The sequence below is a fragment of the Rhinolophus sinicus genome, chromosome 3 (assembly GCF_057876585.1).
Source record: "Rhinolophus sinicus isolate RSI-liver-muscle chromosome 3, RSI-T2T, whole genome shotgun sequence".
Lineage (NCBI taxonomy): Eukaryota > Metazoa > Chordata > Mammalia > Chiroptera > Rhinolophidae > Rhinolophus > Rhinolophus sinicus.
In genome coordinates, this window is record NC_142503.1 from 108,834,512 (window position 1) to 108,857,444 (window position 22,933).

A 22,933-nucleotide genomic window follows, 5' to 3' on the forward strand; every position below is an offset into this window, starting at 1 on the left:
GTGTAGATTTCACCATGGAATTAATACTTATCAAACCAGTGCCCTTGTTACACACTGTCGTTTTATGAGCTTATTAGTAATTAGTTTATAAACCGCTTGAAATCAGGAATTATGCTCTTCTTAACTGATGCATAGTATTCCATTTTATATTCATAAATAAGATTATCTATTATCCTATGATGGATATTTAGGTCATTTTCAATTTTTCTTTTTTTTTCTTTTTTAAATTTATTGGGGTGACAATTGTTAGTAAAATTACATAGATTTCAGGTGTACAATTCTGTATTACATCATCTATAAATCCCATTGTGCGTTCACCACCCAGAGTCAGTTCTCCTTCCATCACCATATATTTGATCCCCCTTACCCTCATCATAAATTTTAATTAACATTATATGAAAATAACATAGGAAATGGCAATGTTGTAGGATTTCAATTTTGAAGATTCAGTCTTTAGTTGCGTTTTCGTATTTCTTCATGCATGTTTGACCAGAGGATTTCTGTCAGCCATTTCTCACCCTAAAAATCAAAACAAACCAACATATATTATATATTATATAGCAGGGACAATGAGAGAAATAGAACCAACTTCTTTTTACTTCCTATTTTGTATCACTTTGCAGTACCATCATGTGGCTTTTGTTCAGGTTTTATAAGTTAAAATACACAAAATTTGAGTTGAATGCCAGTCTTTATTGCTAGCAAAATCTACGTCTGTCGTACACAGCTGTGTTTAAAAGAGTGGTATTGTTTATAATGAAATGTTTTAGATATTTAAAGTGTTTTGGCAGTGTAATAGAAATGTTTTCTTTGGAAAAGTTTGCACATTTTTTGGAAATAATTATTGATGTAAAGTGAATTCTAATTATCAAAATAGACAAGTCATTTGTGGGCTTATTAAAGCAAAGCCATTAAAATTTTTTTTTAACAACCAGGTGTATAAAATTACATATAATCTCAATAAGCCCTTATAGTAATATGCTTAAATTATTTGAGTCAACTAGAAATTTAAAATAAAATAATGAAGCATGTCCGAAAAGACATTGAGAAGCTAGCTGTAGTTCCTGTAGTAATAAATAAAAAAGTACTTTACAGGGTTTGGGAAATGGAAAACAAAAATTTAAATATACAACAAAAAGAGAAACTGATTCATATTTCCATTGTACTTCAAGAGATCCCCCCTTATTCTCAGATATATGTTCCAAGGCCCGCAGTTGATGCCTGAAACCACAGATAGTATTAAACCCTACATATATATATATATATATATATATATATATATATATATATATATATGAGTATATGTGCTATGTTTTTTCCTATACATACATACTTATGATAAAGTTTAACTTTAGGCACAGTAAGAGATTAACAAAACTAGCTGATAATAAAATAGAACAATTATAACTATATACTGTAATAAAAGTTATATGAATACGTTTGAGGCCAGTTTTAGGTAAAATAAGGGTTACTTGAACACAAGTATTGATACCACAGCAGTTGATCTGATAACTGAGATGGCTACTAAGGGACTAACTGGAGGTAGTTTATACAGTGTGGATACACTGGACAAAGGGATAATTCACATCTCTGGCAGGATGGAACAGGATTGTGGGAGATTTTTTCATGTGACTCAGAATGGCAGCATGCAATTTAACACTTATGAATTATTTATTTCTGGAATTTTCCATTTAATATTTCAGACTGAGGTTGTCCGCAGGTAACTGAAACCGCAGAAAGTGAAAGCTCAGGTCAGGGGAAACAACTGTATTTATATTTAACTCTTTTTATATTTATTTGCCCTCCATCCTGATTAAGTTATTCATATAGTCTATGCAATTGAATTAAAATCACATACACTATACAATGATGACATTACATTTAAAATTGTGTAATTCAATTGTATGTATAAATGTTTTAATAACTTGCCAGGAATGGCACGGTAGGAGTTCTGAAAGCAAACTCCACCAATGATTTGATTTTTGATTTTTCTTTGAGAAAACCAACCTAAAGTAACAATCTTTGTTGATGCTTGCTCAGATCAGGTGGACCAAAACAGCAGGAAGTGCCTCTGACAGATTCCAAGACTCAAGTGTCTTCAATGAGACTTTGAGGATAACAAATATTCAGCGACACCAAGGAGGCCGGTACTACTGTAAAGCAGAGAATGGCCTGGGGTCCCCAGCAATAAAGTCAATCAGAGTGGATGTGTACTGTAAGTAAATTTCCCAGAAATCTATGATTGAGTCTATTTTTGGTTTCTTTTGTCCTACAACTGGAGATATACTTTTTATTGTTGGTCTTTGCGGAAAAACTATGATTTATTCTTAAAAATAGAGTTCTATTTAGCTGAGGATGAAAAATATATAATATAATGGTAGCTCATTTAATATATTTCTGATGAGAGAGACTTCAATTAGAAATTGTCATAATTTTCATAAAATAACAAATATTCTCTAAAGAGCATTTAAGAATCAGATGAACAAGGCAATAAATAATTACTGACAATCCCACCAATGACTATTAATGTTGAATGTGTGTACTTCTTATCTTTACATGTAAGTATACAAATGCATGTTTATATTTGTTAAAGGATCATGCTGTACATATTCTCACTTGTTAATTTTACTCATGCGTGATTTCAGCTATTTTTTTTTAAATGCACATCATATATGTGGAGCTATTTACTTGTGAAAGACTTTACTTATACAGTCTGTTTTTGATCTAAGTCTATGGAAAGTAATCAGTACTTTGGGCAATGCTGTGCCATGTGAAAAGTGTGTATTGTATTGATTTCTTTTTGTTCTTAGTCTCATTTTTCCACTTTTTGCTATTAGCAAATACATTTAAAATCTTCTTGGTCTCCTTACTTTCTTCGCACTAAAGCAAATTAAGGGTCTACAGTCAATTTGATCTTTTGAACAGATTTATTCATCATCCCATTGTCTTTTTACAAGAACTTACATTTTATTAATGCTAATATTAGAATAAAATATTTTTTTTCACCTTTATGTAATGCAGGCATAAGTAACAAGTGAGGCGTTCCTGGTTTTCTGCTTATCTTTCATTCTTTCCTTTTCCTTCAATGCAGGACAAGTGTTGCATAGTTAGGGAAGTGATTGGGATTGTATAAGATCTATTTATGAGATCTTATGCTGAATCTCATTTCATTACTCAGGTGACTCAGAAGTGGATGACAGGGCTACATTTGTGATTCACCTTCCTTACTTGCTCCCTTCCTGAAAAGTGTAAGAGAGAAGAAAACCACGTTCCATTCTCTCTAGCATTTTCCAGTTACTTGGGCATTTCTTGGTATAACTTGGGCACTTGCGTCCCATGCTCTCTCTCTGTCCTTCTTGGTTCACAGGCTGGCCTTCCCATACACTTCCCAAGTTCAGTATAGCTCCTGGCCCTCCTACTTCTGATCAAATATTTTCAGTTATGTATGCTTTTAAAAACATAGTATTTTGAGTATTTTTGTTCATAGATAATTTTAAATTAAATGTAATTTAAATGAATTCAATATTTCTATGATATAACTTAGAGTATGCCCCTGTGGTTTTTTGTTATTATAGTTTTGCTCATGAAGTTATCAAATACAGAACTTCAATATCTTAAACACAATTCTAACATCTAAAAAGTTCTGAAAATTGAATGGATGTGTTTTGTTTCGTTTCATTGGATTTTAACTTTTTTCAGGAAAACCTGATGTGAACTAGTTTGATGGCAACATCTGACCTGAAGTGACTCAAACAGAAAATTAGAAATAACTTTATACCCTTCAATTAGCCTACTTTGTATGCAAAAGTCACATTTTGCTCAGGAAATAATGTGTTTGATCACACAGTATCACCATGGATTCTGCTGGGTGTGTTATATAATACACGGTATATGTACTGTATTATCTTCCTTAAATCTGAAATATTCTGAAAAACATTGCCCAAAGCTTATGAATAAGAAATTGTGACCTGCATTGTCACCACAATAGGTTTGATAAATGATCATTTTAAAACATATTATTTCTGGGTTAAAAATCAAATACAAAGAAGGGAATGGCATCCTTAATGACATTTTTAAGGACTCTTAAATTCCTCTCTCCTTTTACGACAAAGCCTTTTCAGTACTCTTCTGCATGATACCCGCTCTTTTCTATGAGTTCAGCTCTCTTGCTTTTCAGACTCAGTACTACCTCAGTGCCTTAGTTCCTGTTGCATACTTTGGTGGAAATGAGAGCAGTGCTTCTTTTGGATTTACCAATCCCTATTGGGCTGTTAAGGCTATGTCACCTTCCAAGCAGCCAGGCCTGAAGGCACTAGCTCTGTTGCCTTATTCTTTGACTTCCTTTGGGTTTTTTCCACTAACCTGGACTTGACATACATGCTGTTCTAGGTTGTTTAAGTGAAATGTCACTGCCATGCAAACCATCGTGAAATACTATTTTCAGTACTTTTTTGGTGGCCAGGATTTATTAGGAAGTTGTCTAAAATTATATTATTTGATAAAATAACATGTTTTAAATTATGGACTCCATAGATATCTCTCTAATATAAATTTTCCATGGAATCCTTTACCTTCAATTCCAGAGAAGATCTTTCGTATGGAATCTAGACACGTGTTTAGAGTTATGCCTATTCTTGAGAGTTTGGATAAACTTTAGAGAGTAATTTGTCCAACACTTTCTGACTGATAAGAACACTTTCTGACTGATAGAATAGAGATAACTAGGCCTCTTTGAAGAATCCATGTGTTCCAAACATAACCTTGATTGAAGATTACAGTTTTTAGGTTTAAGTATCTTTTCTTCGTGTGAATCTTTATAATTTTAACCTGTTGATCATTATTAATAAGAAGATGACTAGCTTATTCATGCTGTGTTTAAATTTGGCAACCTTGCTGTCTAAAATTGGATTACAGTCTTAACATTCATCGGTGCTTGGATTTTGATTTGATATTGGACTGCTTTATTCAATAGACATTTATTTTTTTATAAACCAAAAACAAGTGACTGACTTTATTTCAGGTCCTTTGCATTAAGTATTTTAGAAAATACTGAAACAATAGGACCCATTTGTCTGTTTGGAGTCAGGATTTTAGAATCATCACCTACACTATAGATTTTTATTTCATTTTCTAAACTGGTTCCACAAGTGGTGTTTCACCAATCTCAAGGAACTTGGAACACAACATGGGCATAGAATAAAACAAAACAAAACAATGCTGCAGGTCAGGATTATAGTTGCAACAACAAACTGAAACAGTACGGTGTGGATTTAATATAAAGTCTAGTAAATAATATTAGAATTTAGCCTTGAATTCTTTGTGATAGGCTGTCTTAAAAAGTATCCCATAAAATGTTAATTTTATGGCCATCAGTACTACTGGAGAGTTTTCTTAATAGTGAAAACATATATATCATTCAATCCCATGTTCTGATCATCAATTTCTAGACTTTAGTGCTACCACTGACCTAAAATAAATTTAGTGATAACTCCTCATTATTTGGGTGAGGAAATTTAGTTTCAGAAGAAGAATTGCTATAATGCTGACAGATATAAAATGAGGTATTTTTATTAGGTAGATATTTTGAAATATTTCTGACACTAAATAAAAATTTTGATCAATTTGGGAAGATTTATTAAACTCAATTAGCAATTTCTTTCTACTTAATTTTCTAAAATTTCTTGTCATAGAAAAATTAGACCACTTTGTTTTTAGAAAACAGTTACCAAATGTATTTTCTTTTTTTTTACTATGTCAATCAAGAATGTAGTTTGCTTTCTATTATTATTCATAAAATAGTATAACTATGTTCCTCAATTTACAAGACCTATCATTTTTTAAAGAATTATAAAAGCAGTCCAAGAGTTGTATGAAGTATAATTCCTAATAAAAAGTATATCTATAAATAGGCAAATTTCATAACCACATAATGATTTAATCTTTTTTGTAATATCTGACCTAGTCATTTATATAAATACTTTTGATCAAAAACTATCAATTGCAATTCTTTACCATTCTAGACTCTGAGAGTCTAGTTTACAGATTCTCAGAATAGCTTCTGAAAGTCTGAAAAATAACAGCTATATGTTTAAGATAAACATGTAGAATTAGTTGTACTTAAACCTGCTGTTTTAAACATATACATTCTGATGTTTTTTTTCCTGAAACCACACTAAAATAACAGCAAAGAAATGAAGTAACAACAACAATAGCAAAACACATAATCAACCAGGATAGGGAGAATGGGAGAGGAAATGACAGAAAAACAATTTTGAAGGAAAATAATCAGATCAGGGAATGGCCACTGTAAAGAAAGTTTAACTGAAAGCTTTCAGTATGGAGGACAGAACTAGGCATACTCATTCTACAGAATTTTTAAAACTCTCAGGAACTGGAGAGACCACTTAGCTCTCAGAGTGAGTGCAATTGAGTCTAAAATCAGAAGTGGTTGAAAGACTCTATAAGAGTTACACACCCATATCCCCTTCCACATTTCAAATAGTCCAATGCCTAACCACCTTTCTCCTGCCAGCTTCGCAGGAATCCCTACAGAAGACTAGATTTGTGTGTGTGTGTGTGTGAGGGACGTGTTCAACCAGAGAATCATTGAACTACGAAATTTGGAATTACCAAAAACAAGAGGGGACGTACTGTAGTTAAATCAGGTTATTAAGTGAAAGTTCACATAGTCATTACCGTATTTTCTCTCATTTGGTTCTAAGAATACCTTCTAGGCAGAAAATTGGAGAATTCCTGTCTAGGAAAACGGATGAGCTCTGGAGAAAAGACTATCCTTTTCTGACAAGGAGGGGCCTTGATGAAATAGTCCAGCTAATACACTCACAATGGAGCCTACTATTGATTGACAGAGCTGCCAATAAGCTCCTTTAAAATTGACTATTAGATGTGAGTATACTAGATAACCAGATATTTGAGACAATCTTTTGAGAAAAATGAGGGAAATCAAGGAAAAAAATGGGGAGAAGAATTCAAGAAACAAAGATAATACAGGGGGCTAAAATAAAAACAAAACATAATGATATTTTAAATTAGTATTCTCAGAAAAATGAAAATGAGAAAAGTTCATTCATGTAACAAGAACAGGAAAATACAAACAATAAATTTTTAGAGAATGTCAAAGAACTCTTAGAATTTAAAAAAATAATAACATAAAAATCAATAGAAGGGATGGAAGATAAATTTGAAGAAATTTTATGGAGTCAAACAAAATTTAACAATCAAAGGGTCGGAACAAGAGAGAGAAGATAAGAAAATTACAGAATTAGTCCAGCTGATTTAACATTTGAATAACTATTCCAAACAGAGAAAATAGAGCTGAAGAAATTGTTTTTAAAACAATTAAGAAATTTTCTCATCATAGTTGTGCATGTGTTTTCAATTAGAAAGGCCCCACTGGGTGCCTAGCATGATGGAGAAAACAAGATTTACATCAAAACACATCAACATGCAATTTAAAATAGTAGGAGCAAGATGAAGATCTTAAAAGTTTCTGAAGTGTTTTAATTTGTGTTCTAAAATGGCTACATATCAAGAATTAAAATCAAAATGGCACAGTTCTTCTCAGTAGAAATCAAGAAGCTAGAAGACAATTAAGTAAAGCTTTTGGACTTCTTTAGGAAAACTATTTTTAAACCAAAATTCTATATATAGCCATTTTTTCAAATATTAAAGGAGATAGAAGACATTTTTAGACCTATAGGGTTTCCAATTTTTTCTCTATTGTTCCCTTTCTCAGTGCAATGCTTTCATGTATGTCCCACCAAAACTAGGAATTAAATCAAGAAAGAGAAAGATGAATTTTTTAAAGAGATTATGTATATGAGAATAAAGATGGAAATCCCAGGATGATAATGAAGCAAGACACAGTGATGATAGCTGTGTGTTTGGCCTGAAAAGCAACCAAAGACAGACCGAGGCTGGAAGAAAAGAGGATGTCTTCAGGAAAGAGAAACAACTGCTGGGTTACCTGATGTTTCAGAGAGGAAGTTTACACTTCTCATGGAAAGCTTTTAATCTGGTTGGATGAGTACATATAAAATTGAGTAAACAAAATGTTTGCGTTATTAACAGAAGATTAAGAAAAAGTGTGAAATGAAATATAATCTAAATATACTACAAGGTCCAACTGTGCAGGATACTTGCATGATCAACAATAACAACATCACTTTACTTAACCAAAAGTGTGATGTAAATAGAAGGAGGATAGAATTCATATAAGAGAGCTAAAGCCTTCTCTCAACAAGAAGAAATCAGAAAAACAATGTGCATATGAAAAAAAAAATCTATAAATAGCAGTTAAACATTTAGAAATATGAAGGCAAAACCAAGGATTCTTAAAATATGCATTAGAAAAATATGTATTAGAAAAGGTTGCTTCTGGTTATTGGAAATACTTGAGGTTGTGTTTTGTATAATTATTTGGCTTTCTAAACTCTATGCATGTATAATTTGAGTTTTTTAATTCATAAAATATGGATTTGAAGATTTTGCCTCAGAGGTCCTTGTTATTAAGCTCCTAAGAGTCAAAACTAATTTAATTCCAAATTTTATCAAAAGATTGTTGTCAAATCTCAAACTTGATTCTGGATTTATAGTCACACTTTTCTTGAATTCTTCATAAGACTTGGTAATCTTTGATATCTGACACTAAATGAAGTTGACTGCAAAGATATCTGATAAGTGAAAGCTGGCCAATAACATATGGAAAATTGCTGCCACATTCTAACTAATTTTCCCCCTAAGCTTGATAGAATAAATTTCTTTCAGGTTAATCTCCACTACTATTTCTTTACACATTGTTTAGGATGAAACATTTAAAAAATAAGTTTTAACTCTTCTTTATTCATTCAGTAAATATTTCAGTGGTTATTCAAAATATGCAGAGGGTGCCAAAATAATGTATACACATCTTAAGAAAGGAAAAAAAACTACATTAAAATTGTAATACTCAATAGATACCGATAACAAAAGATGAATATAAGTCCCATTTGACTTCTGCAATTACAAGAGGTGCTCAAAGTGGTTTCCATCAGTGTCCAGACACTTCTGATTATGGCGAACTACTGCTTGACTTGTTGCTGTGCGAGGCCTCCCGGATCTTCCCTTGGGCACATCACACACAGTACCATGCACGTCAAACTTAGCACGAACGCGTGCAATTGTTAGGCATGTTGGAGGTTCTGTTGCACAATCACGTCTCCATTGTTGCCTTGCTTCCACAACATTCTCGAATTTCAGATACCACTTCAAAATGGTCTTTTACTCCTCCAACGACAACTGTGCTTCTGCCATTTTCTTTGACTGTCCTGCCTGTGGCATGATGATGCTAGAATTCATTTGATGAATTCCATCTTTTGAGCGAATGTCATACTACACAATGCTACTGTAATTTAATTCAACTTTGAAAAATAATACATAGATATCATCTCTTAAAATGTGCATACACTTTTTTTGGCACCTCCAGTAGTTTCATTAGATTTTGTGAGGCTAAAAGAAATTTATTACATAATTTGTACCTTCATTGAAGCTAAACTACTTAAAGAGACAGTGAAATATATAATTCACTTAAATGGAATATAAGTATTAAGCAACAACATAAATAACATAAATGATGCCACACAACATGAATGATGTGTCAAATGACACAGACAACATAGGTTATTTTGGCCTCTTATCATGAACGAAATAGGGTTTAACATTGAAGTTTGAAGGATGGGAGTTGAGAGACAATTCTCCATGGCATTTCTACATGTCTCTTGACAGTTTTTTGTCCTGCACTCTCATTTTCAAGAATGTTTATGCAGCAAACAGCCTTGGTTATTAGAGACAGTGTCTGCCTCCAGGGCAAAAGGCAGGTTTATTTCCTGACCGGGATAATAAAGATAATGTCTTTCTCTGGGGTAATAAAGATAATGTCTTTCTAAGGGAAAAATATTTGCTTTGCCAGCAGACCCTTTTTAAGATTGGGACTTACCTAGGCTCAGGAGTCCTAAGCTATATCACAAATTGTGTGTATAATATTAACCTTGAATGGCCCCACATTATCCTGCAGAAACTGGGGGAGAATGAGAACCTATGAAAACATAAGACTCATACTTCCATCTGACATATGAGTAATAAAGTCCTCTGTCTCTGACCCAGGAGCCTCAGATCTTCTGTCGGCATCCATGGAACTGTGTTAAGCTAACATGTTAGCCAGCGAGTAGGGAAACTATCAGACCCTTCAGAGTTCTTGACACAGTAGGATATAAATAAGTAGAGGGGAAGGCCAAAGGTATTCCACAATGAGTGAGCAATTGGATTAAAGGCAGAGAAGAGAGACAAAATGATCCATATTTGGGGGAATAGTGACTGAGATGGTAGGTTTAGAGGAGGAATGAGAGCTTAATTGGAAACACAGGCTGTAAGATTGTGCTGAAATTTACTGCCTGTGTTTTCAGTTCACATGAATGATTATCTACCATTTACATAAGATATAAAATAAAGAGATTGTAATTTTATTACTTCAGAACTTATTGGAGTGAATAACACTAATACTAATAATGCTTCTTTTGCCCTCTCGAAGAAGTCGCGGCCACTCACCAAGAGCCCCGAGACCCATCTTTGGAGGAAGCGAGTATATTCTGTTTTTAAAAAGTAGATTCTCATGCTCAAATATATTTGTTACCTTGAGATTCTTGAGGACATTTCAACAATTTTCTGAGAATATGTTCACCTAATTCTTTCGCTTATTCTCAGCCATGACTGTATTGCTCACAAGAAAATAGAGGTCATATAACTGTAAAGGTTGGGGCTTGATTAAAACTTATTTTTAATTCGCAAAGAAATTAGATTCAGAGACATCAGCCTAATAACTTTTCATGTGTGCAGGCACAATTCACACGAGACAAATCTCTTCTAATATCCATTAAACATTTTGTAAGCCTTCTTATTTCTGAAATATTTCCTACACTTGAATTTCACTTAGATTGCTGCATTTCATTATATTCAGAATGAGTAGTGTTTTCTTTTTTTTTTTTATCCTTGTCTGTTACATTTATTTATTACATTTTTACCTGAGAAATTAGTGGGAGATTAGGATGACATGTTATCAATTTACTCCCCAAATACAATTTGCCTGTGTTAGAAAGAATTATAAACTGCACAGCTAAAAAATTACTGACAATGAGTTGTTTGAGTTTATTTATTTTGGGCCCGTCAGCATGACTTCTGGATAAGAAAGTTGAGGAAAAGACTAGAATGACTAATGGTAATTTGGGGATCATGGCAAGCCCTGGTAGAAAACTAATGCCTTAAGTTAATCTCATTAAGCATAATTTTCTCACCCACCATCCATCCTCCCAAAACATCAGCTTCGGATTTGAGAAGTCTTAATAATGTTTGATGTGGTAATTACAATACTTATTAAAAATGCGTTGCTGTCATGGTAATTACCCTATTAATACATTTCAGGACAGAATTTTATATTTTGTGTTATGTTTTAGGTAAAGAACGCTTGCTTATCGGAGTTATTTACTCATGAGGCAGATGACCAATCTAATTCTCAATTAGTGTTAGAGTTCCTAATAAATGAATTTAGTAACAACAACAAAAACAAAACAAAAAACAAAATCCTTAAATAAAAACTATATTGAGCATATAGAGACTCCTACTAGTCAAAGACCAAGTAAATATTATGCTAAGAATGCTCAAATTCCTGTCATCTATGATATGAGCAGTCAAGTAAAGATATGTGTTATTTTCCTTTATACTCACCTAATTTCTTCTGCTGAAAGTCTTACATAAAGTGTACTTAGTTTCTGTTAATATAGTAAGCTCTTTGTATTTTTTAAATACTTGTTCAATTTTTGTGCAACATTTGTTTGTAGATATTTTTTTAATTGTGAGAATTTTGGCTTCCCTATAATTTTTATTATGCTGATATGTATCTACGCTTTCATTCATGTGACCATTTTGAAAATGTTAATAGTCACTCTGACACCCACCCTAAGCCTTTTTTCACAGACCCATTATTTCTACTTAATTTAGGATTCTTCCTATGAAGTATTTTCTAAACATTTTACCTTCCAGTGTAGTTTTTTTAAAGGCTTAATTTTGTCAGTATTTCCCTAAAACTTTAGTAAAGCTGAATCAAAGTTTTACTGTGGTTATCAGCTGATCTGCAAAGTCTAAATTGATAGTATTATCCTTATAATGAAGAAACTTGAATTCTTACTAATAAAATTGTTTGGGCTTCTTAAGAAATTTAAAGCAATGTTTTATTTTAACTTACATTTAGTTTGTTGTAAAACCTTTTTAAAACAATAAAAATTGGCATCCTGTTAATTTTTTGTACAGTTGATCATATTATACACCTAAAAGCAGAATCTTATCTATTATTCCTGTTTAATTTCATTTTCTTTTTAGCTGTGCATAAATATTTTAAGGTTTTAAAATGTTTGTTGTAGCATTCCATTCTGTATTTATTTAATTTATATATTTTCCTGTTTATTTAAAAATATTATTCCTTCCTATATTTCATCTAATTCACTGATAAATTATTTCCTGGGGTAAGACCAAAATCAAACACTTTAGTATGCTCTACTAGAAACACATCTCCAAATTTCAGGCTATTAATAATGACTTGTAGTAGACTAGACTATTTCTAGATATTTACCAAACCGATGTTTTTTTTTGTTTGTTTGTTTTTTAATACACGCTAAACTCCATTTCCCAATCTCTGTTCATCTAGAGGGAGTCATAAGAATAGTTTTGGCCAATGGAATGTCAGAGGAAGTGATATATGTGACACTAAGGCTGAGTGCAGGAAACATCTCACGTAATTCTTCACACATTGTCTTGATTTATCTATGTCATCAACTTAAATGTCAGAGGATCCAGCCATTTTTGTAGTCACAGGGTGGAAGGGTTCTGAATCTCAGAATCACCATTTCGAGGAGAGCTACCCAGGAAATGCATTGGAATAGGAACAATGGAATTGGAATTTTCATGAGAAGAAAATACTTTTTTGAGTCACTGAGGTTTTTAGGGATATCCTAATTGCTGTTTGTTGGTTAGTTACCATTTCCATCTATTCTCTGTTTCTACCATGTATTCATGAAGTTATAGACTCTTCAAAAATGTATGGATCATTTTGTGCTCTTTAGCATATTTGAATGGTTTAGAAGCAAATACACTTTAACAAAAACAAAATTATAAAAGAAAAGAAATCATTTTATTGATTATGAACAAAATGGATAAAGTAGGAAAATTACTATTTTATCAGATTCCAATTTTACCATCCCTGCCCCAAGTGTAGAAAGCACTCCTGGTCTGAGATTCCTGTCCTTTGGAATGCTATGTTAATGCCTTCTGAGGCTGAACCATTCTCTAGTTTCTCATTTCTCCATTCTTTCATGAAACAAGATGGGGAGGACTTGTTTCTCATAGCAGACTATAATGCCAGTGCGCTAATTTCATTCTGAGACTGATTCTCAGAGTTCTTACTGTTTTTCTATCAAGTTTTATCCATGAGAAAATAATCCAATATTTGTCTAAAGTTGCTACAACTGAAGTATGAAGAAGTGTTTGTTATTTACTTAAGGAGGACAGTTTCATTAATTGAGTCACTCCAGTTTTACATTTTGACTTACAATATGTTTTGGACAACTCAGATTTGATTTATAAAACTAAATATTAGTTAACGTCTTTGAAAACTGAGAAAAGAATATTCATCTGTGAAGGATGGCTCCTACAGAGAGACTGAAATCTGATTTCCTTTTTTATTCTAACCTCAAGGTTAGATAATCAGAGTCAATATTTAAAGAAAGAGTTCCTTCATTTGTAAAAATGGAGAATGCTAAAGGGCTCACCAAGTCAAGATGAACCAAAACTATAGAATTTCCTTGATCAACTGGCACTATAGATGTTGTTGGGGTCCTTCCAATTTCTTCTTTTTTATGCTATTTCTGTACACACGGGACTGCCTGCCTTCCAAATACATGTACCTGAAATACTTTTCCTGGAAGTTTTCTTTGGTTTCCAGAGTCTTTCTGCCCATATTCTCAGCAAGTAGAAGTTATGGAAAGTTAATACCCATGCCCATAGCCTTCCAAAAATAATTAGTAGGAAGTTGGTATAAAAATGCCCCAGCTCCATGCCCTTTGGATAGGATGACTCAGAAAGACTGTTTCAGTATCTCCCAGAATTCCTTGGGAAAATTAAATTCAAATTCCTCACAGTGGCCACTAGCTTAATAATACACCTTTTATAATTATTTTCCTTCACTTTTCTAATACCCTATGGGTGTTTCTGTGAACACTGTTCACATGCACTGCTTATATTTGAACCTTTGTATCAGGGTTTGTGTCTGGGAAAACTCAAAAAGTCACATGTCAGTAAAGGGATGTATCTTTAACTTGGTATAATGTTACATTATCCTATAATGTTAATGTGTAGCTTTCAACTTTAAAAGCAAGCCATACATTTTGCTTATTTGTATTTTCATAACCTTTATCAAAAGTTATTTTGTACATATTAAAATATTAATACACATTTTTGCTTAATCTAATTTGCAATATAAATTTTATATAATCACAAAGCATCTTAAAGTTCAGGATTTTGTCCAGTATCAATTTATATATATATATATAATATATATATATATATATATATGATATATATATATATATGATATATATATTTCTTTTTTTTTTTTAGTTTCATCTTTAGAGAAGAGGAAGTCTTGAATTCATTTTTATTCTTTTCTACCAGTGAGTCCCACTTTCTTTTATAGTTGTCAAATTTAGTGGAACAGAGTCTGTAACATGTCCTTAGGTCTATAGAAGACTTAACTCTTAGCTTCCCAGAAGCAATGCCTATTTCATACCTGTTTTCTACTTTTTATTCAGAAGACATAAGGGAAGAATTGCTTTTAAATCAGTTTAGTCCTATCTTTATCAAACTGATGATTATCCATTCACTACTAGTCAAATATCTTAAGAGGTATTCATGGAGCATCTACTGGAATTCTTCCCTCATTCCACAGGAACTCAATCAGAATAGCTACTAGTAGCTTTCTCTCAATTGCTCTGCAGCTGTTCCTACTGCCTCTAGGCCATTGCACTTATTCAACCCGATTCTGAAAATCCCAAACATTCTGTGAGCTTTCTGGACTGGAGGTCCCGGAGGACACTTCCAATTAGAGTTTGTCAGTTTACAATGTTAATTTACAAACAGGAGAATATTCTGCTAGAACCTAAGGTGAGAGATGAAACAAAAAATGCAAGGCCTTTTCCCTAAAGAAGTTTATATTTAGATGGAGAATTGAAAAACAGACATAGAAAAAAAAAAAAACTTAGTTAAAAATTAGAGTGATGAATGGAATTAGGATGCATATTAAAAGTACTAAAGGAAAAGTGATGTAAAATCTGACATTAATTAGAAAATTTTCCCACTAAATATATCAAAGAATTCAAGAAAATAGATATAATTATTATATCAACCTACGTTTAATTTCTAGGTTGTTGGTTGGGTAAAAACTATCAATTCTTGAGCAAATTTATTAACTCAAGTAGCAATATTTTTCACAAAGGTTGATGAATATTATAATGTATAACTATGCTGATGTTTTGGTGCTTATTGTTGCCAAGAAATAAAATTTAAAAAGGTCTGCATCTAAATTCAGTAAAGTTTCTTCCTCATATCTAAAAATTATTTTCAAATTTATGTCATTTTAAATCCATTTCATTTCAATGGCAAATCAAGTGGTAAATCCATTGAGTAAACCAAGAAAAAAACCCTTGAAAAAACAGACCATTGGCTATGTGGGATTCTTTAGACAATAGTTAAATGGCGGGCAGACACTCCTGCTGAATCAGCCAGAGAATGGACACTGGCATTCCATGTTCTGATTTCGAGTCAGTTCATGAGCTCTCTGAATCCAACTTCTCAATGAAGGCAAAGTCTGCTACCATCAACTCTCTGTTGCATACATATATTATTAAAAAAAAAAAAAAATAGGAGAAGCATTATAGCTTGTACAAATGAAGTGAACTAATAAAATGGTTTGAATATGAAACATATGTAAAAAGATGTTTAATTAAATTTATTCCACGTGTTTTTAAATCTAGCAAATTCTGAGTCTCACTAAGAGGACAAAGTAGATGTCTGCATTGTAAATTATTGCTTACTTAGATATTTAGCACTTGAAGCCATTATAGGACTAATATTTTGAATTTATTCAGAATGTATTATACTAATGTAAATTTATAACAGTCCCAAGAAAACCTAGCAACTTTTGCTTCTGGAGATCTATCTATACTGTGAGTCACATGAAATAATTTGAAACGTCAATTCTTGACTAGCCTTAAAGCATACTATAGATTCTTACAGAGACCATAATTTGTACAAGACAAGAAGCTCTTTAAAAGTAAAGTGATTTCTACCTCCAACTGGAAGGCAAGAGTTTATTTGTTTCCCTTTGAAAATTGAAGGAAAAGTTTTATTTTTTTGTTTTTTTAAAATTTTTTCCATCCTGGCCAAGGATATCAGGGAAGACATCTGACCTTGCCTTGATACTTAATATTTTCAAAAACTTACCTCTGTTCTCTTGATAGTAGGATAAATTTCATTAACTTTTTTTTTTAGCATCTGAACTACACTGGTGTGGCTGTGCACTGAGTATTGAAGTACCTGAAAAACAGCATACTTTCAAGCTCTTAAGTTGAAAGTGAAATGAAAACATCTATACCCTGCTTGAGAATAGTGCAGTGAGCTTTGGTTGTGTTTGTTTGTTTGTTTGTTTGTTTTTGTTTTTATTCATGGTTTGCCACCAGGCTTGGAGTATAAAAATCTGTGTGTCAGGAGGTAGCTATGAGGCAGCTCTGCATTCAAGACATCCAGATGGCTGTGATGAAGTAAATGAAAGGGTGTGTTCAGTTTCAAATCTTTTCAGGTGTCCATCCCTCAGACTTATTTCAGAAAGTGGAGCGAATACATTTAGAAATATTTTCCAATTTTCAGAATGAGTTAAATTAAAGACATAAGAACACATGCCATTTTGTAATCCCAACTCCACTGTCTCATTCCAGTTCCTCATCACCTCACACCTGGTTCCTGCAAAAACCTTCCCAGCAGACCTCTCTGAGACTAATAGTGCTCTCCTTGAATTTACGCTGCCTATCATTGCCAGATCGATTTCTCTTAAATTCAGGGCTCATTATAAAAATTGTCTCTAAAAATTCTACATTCGTTCTTTACCTTTCCACTAATGAAAATCCAATTCTTTGTGCTTGTTTTTTCTCCCCCATTTGTTGAAATTTAATTCCTTTTTCTCCCAAACCAATATCCTCCCCATTTCACCGCTCCCTCACCACCTTTCCTCTTGTCCCCCATATTCTAGCAGGCCTGGCCTCTGCTTGGGCTCCTGCTATATCTTCTACTGCATCCATATCTCCTCTGTTTCATTCAGTGTCCCCAACTTGTGTACCCTTCAAGGTTCCTGGCTAACTGCTTGAGTTATTTTATCGCCTCTCCTGGAAATTATAATTTTGTTTTTTGGAATTTTATAGCTCTAAAGTTTAGTGTGTTTACCTGTCTCTTTATTTTACATGCCCACAACATATTTTGTAAAACCTTGAGACTATTTTAGGATTCCAAGTTTTTCAGATTTAGAAAAGTCATGATGAACAGATAATATTTTTGTAATATCACTGGTGAGATGTGGGGAACTAACCCATGGTGAAAAATATCAATAATCCTATAGTTCTATCTATAACCTGAGTCATGTCAAACATGAAGCAGTATAAATGAACTTTATAAATGGCCCCAAATCACTTAAAGGTAGTGTTTACTATCAAAAGAATTCAGGTCATGTCAGATTTTGCCTGCAAACAAGTTATGGAAAAACTTTCCTTTTTGAGAGCTTTTTTATTCTTGAGACTTGCGTAGAAGGAACTGTGGAATTTTATATAAGTTACTGTAGACCTGTATTAACAGTTATTGGGTGTGTTGACAGGTATTATATAAGGAGTCCCATCTATAAATTTTGTTTTCCTAAAGGTCTTGTAAACTTCTAGAGAGCAGGGATTACCTTATGTAATTATTTAATATACTGTGTCCAAATGACCAGCTCAGTGCTGAACTGATGGTAGACTATAAGAAACATGTCTTTGTAGAAGATAGGTTAATTACCAAAGGGCACCTGGAGGTAAAATCAAACTACTTGATCTTATCTCTTTTAGAATCTGCTTCTGAAATTTTATCTTCCACCTTTCTTAGACTGTCCACTCCTCTTTTATGATCTCTGAATTCATATATATATATATATATATATATATATATATATATATATATATATATTAAATTAAAGTTTATTGGGGTGACAATTGTTAGTAAAATTACATAGATTTCAGGTGTACAATTCTGTAATACATCATCTGTGTATCACATTGTATGTTCACCACCCAGAGTCAGTTCTCTTTCCATCACCATATATTTGATCTCCTTTATGCACCAATCCCTCTCCTGGGTATCTTTGAAAAAAATCTGAAAACATTTATCCATAAGGATGTATGTGCTCCAATGTTCACTGCAGCTTTATTTACGACGACCAAGACATGGAAACAACCAAAGTGTCCTTCAATAGATGCATGGATAAAGAAGTTGTGGTATATATACACAATGAAATACTATTCTGCCATAAGAAAAGATGAAATAGTACCATTTGTGACAACGCAGACAGATCTTGAGATTATTATGCTGAGCGAAATAAGTCAGACAGAAAAAGTAGAGAACCATATGATTTCACTGATATGTGGGATATAAAACTGAAACAACAAAAGAACAAGACAAACAAATGAAGAAACAAAAATTCATAGACACAGACAATAGTTTCGTGGTTACCAAAGGGTAAGCGGGAAGGGAGGTGGTAGATGAGAGAAATCACCTATATATTTTAAATTAATGTCTGTGTTCCTTATTTCCAATCATAACAATGCCAAATAATATTTATTTATTTATTTATTTATTTATTTATTTATTTATTTATTTATTATTTCTTTACTGCTTACAAATTGTGTTCGTATACATTTTCTAAACACAAAGATTCAGGCAAAGAAATGATGGCTTATGTCCATGTGTCTACTGGGGAAAGAGAACAAGTGATTTATGATCTTTTTTCTTTTTTTATAACTTTTTTTATTAGTTTCAGGTGTACAAAACAATGTAATAGTTAGACATTTATCATTTATATCCCTCACAGTGACAACTTCCCTTCCCCCATCCACTACCCCTCTGACATCACACACAGCCATTACATTTCCACTGTCTCTATTCCTAATGCTGTACTCCGCTTTGTGTAAATATATATATATAAAATTGTATTTGACATTCATTATTGTTCAGGTTCAGCATCAGGTGTACAGTGCAGTGATCAGGCATCTACATCTTCCCTGAGGTGGTCTCCCTAACGAAACAAGTGTCCATCGGATGGATACCTTACAAAATCTTCACAACATTATTGATTATATTCCCCAAATTGCATTTTATAACCCCTTAATGGCAATTCACTGAGAGAAGGTAAAGGCAGTATGCTGGAGCTGGGAAATGGTTACAAAACTCACTGTTTCTTTCCTATTTTAATTTTCATTTTTTTTGTCTATGAGTATGAAGCAATGAGAGGCTGACATCTGGAAAAACAATGCCTTTGAACAGTACCCTTTGTGGGAGTGAAACTCTACTTCATATGGTATTGTATATGGTGACCCATCAGTTTTCATTCAACAAACAATTATCAGATAATTTCTGTGTGGCAGATTCTGTGTGACTCAGTGTTGGGAATAGAGTGTTCAACAAACCCAACACAAGTTACATCATCAGAGAGAGTGCGATCCAGCACAGCAGAGTTAAGATACTTGCTGTAGTAGCTGAAATGCTAAGTTTGAGTCATCATGGTTCTATTTCATCTTATACTAGCCTTGAATCTTTCTAAATTGTGAATTCAGTAGAGACACTACTTTTCTAAATCTCAGTTTTTTTCCCTAAATGCAATAGATTCAATTAAAACATCCTTAATTAGCCTCAAAAGAAATAACAGCATAACCTTAAAAAACCTCTGAATACCACACATGGGTAATCAGCATTTCTACCCATGGCGGTACATTCAGTCTGTAATAGTAGTGAACCCTTATAAATGTGTATTATAAAAATGCCAAAATTGTGGATTATGAAACATGAACCCAAAGTTGAGAGGATACTTTCAAGCAATTAAAATAATGTTATTTTTTTAAAATGAAAGGTCTTATAAACTTCATTATTTTTAGTTTCTTTAGCTTTTCAAGGTTATGCCACTATTTCTTTGCTTATATATAATGTATCATATATGACACATGATCTAAATTTACTGAGCAGTGAAAGTACTTAGGAAGCAGATAGTATGTTACAAAATTCTGGCTCCAACACTAGAAACTGTTTATCTTATTTAAAACCTCTGAGCATCAGTTGTCTTATATAATAAACAGGAAGTAAGGTATCCCCCACTTTGTGAACGTTTGCGTTAGGCCATTCAGTTTTTACGAAAGACCCCCTTCATTAGTATGGCATTGACTTTTTTCATTAAGGCAAAGATGCAGGCCCTATGTACTTACTTTGGTTATAGAAAGCAGGCACTAATGTGAGTCTTCCATAAAAGCAAGTGGCCTAACACAAACTTTTGGAAACCAGGGGATTGATTCCCTTTGCTTTATGCTACGTGGCTTATGAAAGGTTTCATTGGAACGATTTCCTTTGAGGCAGTGGGGGAAACCTGTAATAGTTCCTCTAGCTTAGAGTTCTTTTGAGTATTAAATAAGAAAATAAAAATCAAATCTTGACTGAAGTGTAGGATATGATAAGTGATCTGTTAATGCTGTGCTATAGTATTAAGGTAGTTAGGATTATCTGTTGAGTTGAGTAGATCAAGAAAGAAAAAAACCCCACAAAACTAACACTGCTACTATTGCTGTTCCTGCTTCCATTGCTATTATACTATTACTACTTCAACACTTAGTACATCTCTTGTTATATATTTAATGAGTGATGACTGTTTCAAATGATGTGCTTAGTGCTTTATATAAATTTCTCAACTCAAGGGAAAATTGTTTAGGTATTCCAGTTCAATATTCCCTGAAAAAGTATTAACAGAAAGAAGATAATGTATTTTTTATGAGTACAATGTTCTTAGAAATTAAATATCTCAAAAAATCATTATATGAAGATGTCCTCGTTTTGAAAACTCTTATAAGCAAAAATTTAACTTGTGTCATATATGTATATAGTTATAAACTATATATATGAAACTATATATCTAAACTATATATAACCATATAAAACTGTAACTATATACAGCTATACCTATATAACTTCCTATATATAGTTATATAGTTATAGGTATAAAGTCTAAATACCTGGAATGTCCCAAAATAGGATATATAAGAAACTGTCATTAAATTAAAATTAGTCTTGATATTAGAATGCTCAAAAAATCATAATTTACTGATGTTTCTATTTGTGTAGATTTGAACTTTATTTTAAATGAAGCTTTTAATTCATTATTTTCCTTTACAAGGCATCATTTCTGGGTGACTGTCTTGCTGTAGGTCTGAGACACATAAGATGCCATCCACAGATTGAAGAGAATATAAAGTAAATTATAAGTTCCTGAGCTGTCTTTCTGACTTGTCAATTACAGACTTAAGCAACCTTTGAATCCTTGTTGCAATAGCATTTTAAATTCCTCTCCAAGATATATATAACAAAAGTCAGTAAACTGTTTGAACTTACCTATCTTTATATGCTTTTTATTTTTTAATCAGTAGTTTATTTCCAGATCTGAATATCCAATGAACCTTAATATGAGGATGGTTAAACTTTGTAGATGTCAGTCAATTTTAATTATATATCATTTTCATGCGGCCCAATGAAACCAGTTCATTAAGCCCACCCTGCAGTGAGTGAGATGTAGTATATATTCTGGGCCTTAATGTCTTCACATTTTGGTAACAGGTATTCTCAGAGGCTGAATCTTTAAATTGATTTAAGGATTTAAAAGTGTTCCTAGGGGATATAACAATATTTTATCTATTTCCTAGTTGAATTGTAATATTATGATATTAGAACTGTTAAGCCATAATTTTGTTGAAAAGAAGGTGTTTTTGTGGTAGTTTAATAAATGTAAAACTATTGCCAACAATGAAAGAAATTCTAAGAAGTAAATTCAAGCATTGAAACTCAAAGTATAAGTAATGTGTACATAAAAAGAACACAATTTGAAGCTGAAGCAATGAAGTTTCACACCACTGGTTTAAAATAGAATATGTACTATCTTTATGTAACTAATATACTAAAGTTTGTGCTGAAATCCAGGGATTGTACTTTTATGCAGAGGAGGCAAAAAAGTGATGGCTTGTGTCTTATATCAAACGAACTCATATTCTAATCATTCTAGAATACATAAAATAAGTAAGCAAGTGATACGTTTTAACAGAAAACACAGACAATGCATTTGTTTCTGTCTCTATGTTTAATAGCTAAATGGTTGTGGGAAAGTCTTTAAACTCAGGACTTCTATTGCTAAAAAAAAGAAGAATGATAGAATAATGTTGTTGGGAGGAGAGAGAGGAAAGAGAGAGAGAAATTGTGATTGAGATTGAGATCCATCTTGTTAGGTATTTGCAATTCTGGGGTAGGTTAAAACATCTTTATCTGTGTGCTATCCCTTTATCTGAATCTTTAGTTCAATACTATAGTTTAATTGTGGTTGTTTGTTTGTTTGTTTGTTTATTATTTGCTTATTGCTCTACTTTATGAGACCCAAGTGCTTATCTTGAATCTGTGCTTCCTGGAGAGTGCTCTAGGGGCCAGTTAACCTGGATGAATAACTCTTTAGTACTCTCTC

General features: G+C 32.6%; 1 protein-coding gene across 4 annotated transcripts in view; it reads left to right on the top strand.

The window, feature by feature from the left end:
- Window positions 1-22,933, top strand: part of MDGA2 (MAM domain containing glycosylphosphatidylinositol anchor 2) — a 797,923-nt gene that overhangs the window by 444,012 nt on the left and 330,978 nt on the right. For all 4 annotated transcript variants that reach the window (XM_074328195.2, XM_088796863.1, XM_074328196.2 and 1 more), the window contains exon 3: window positions 2,041-2,215. In XM_074328195.2, coding sequence (XP_074184296.2) covers window positions 2,041-2,215 — 175 coding nt within the window. The remainder of the gene's footprint in view (window positions 1-2,040; window positions 2,216-22,933) is intronic.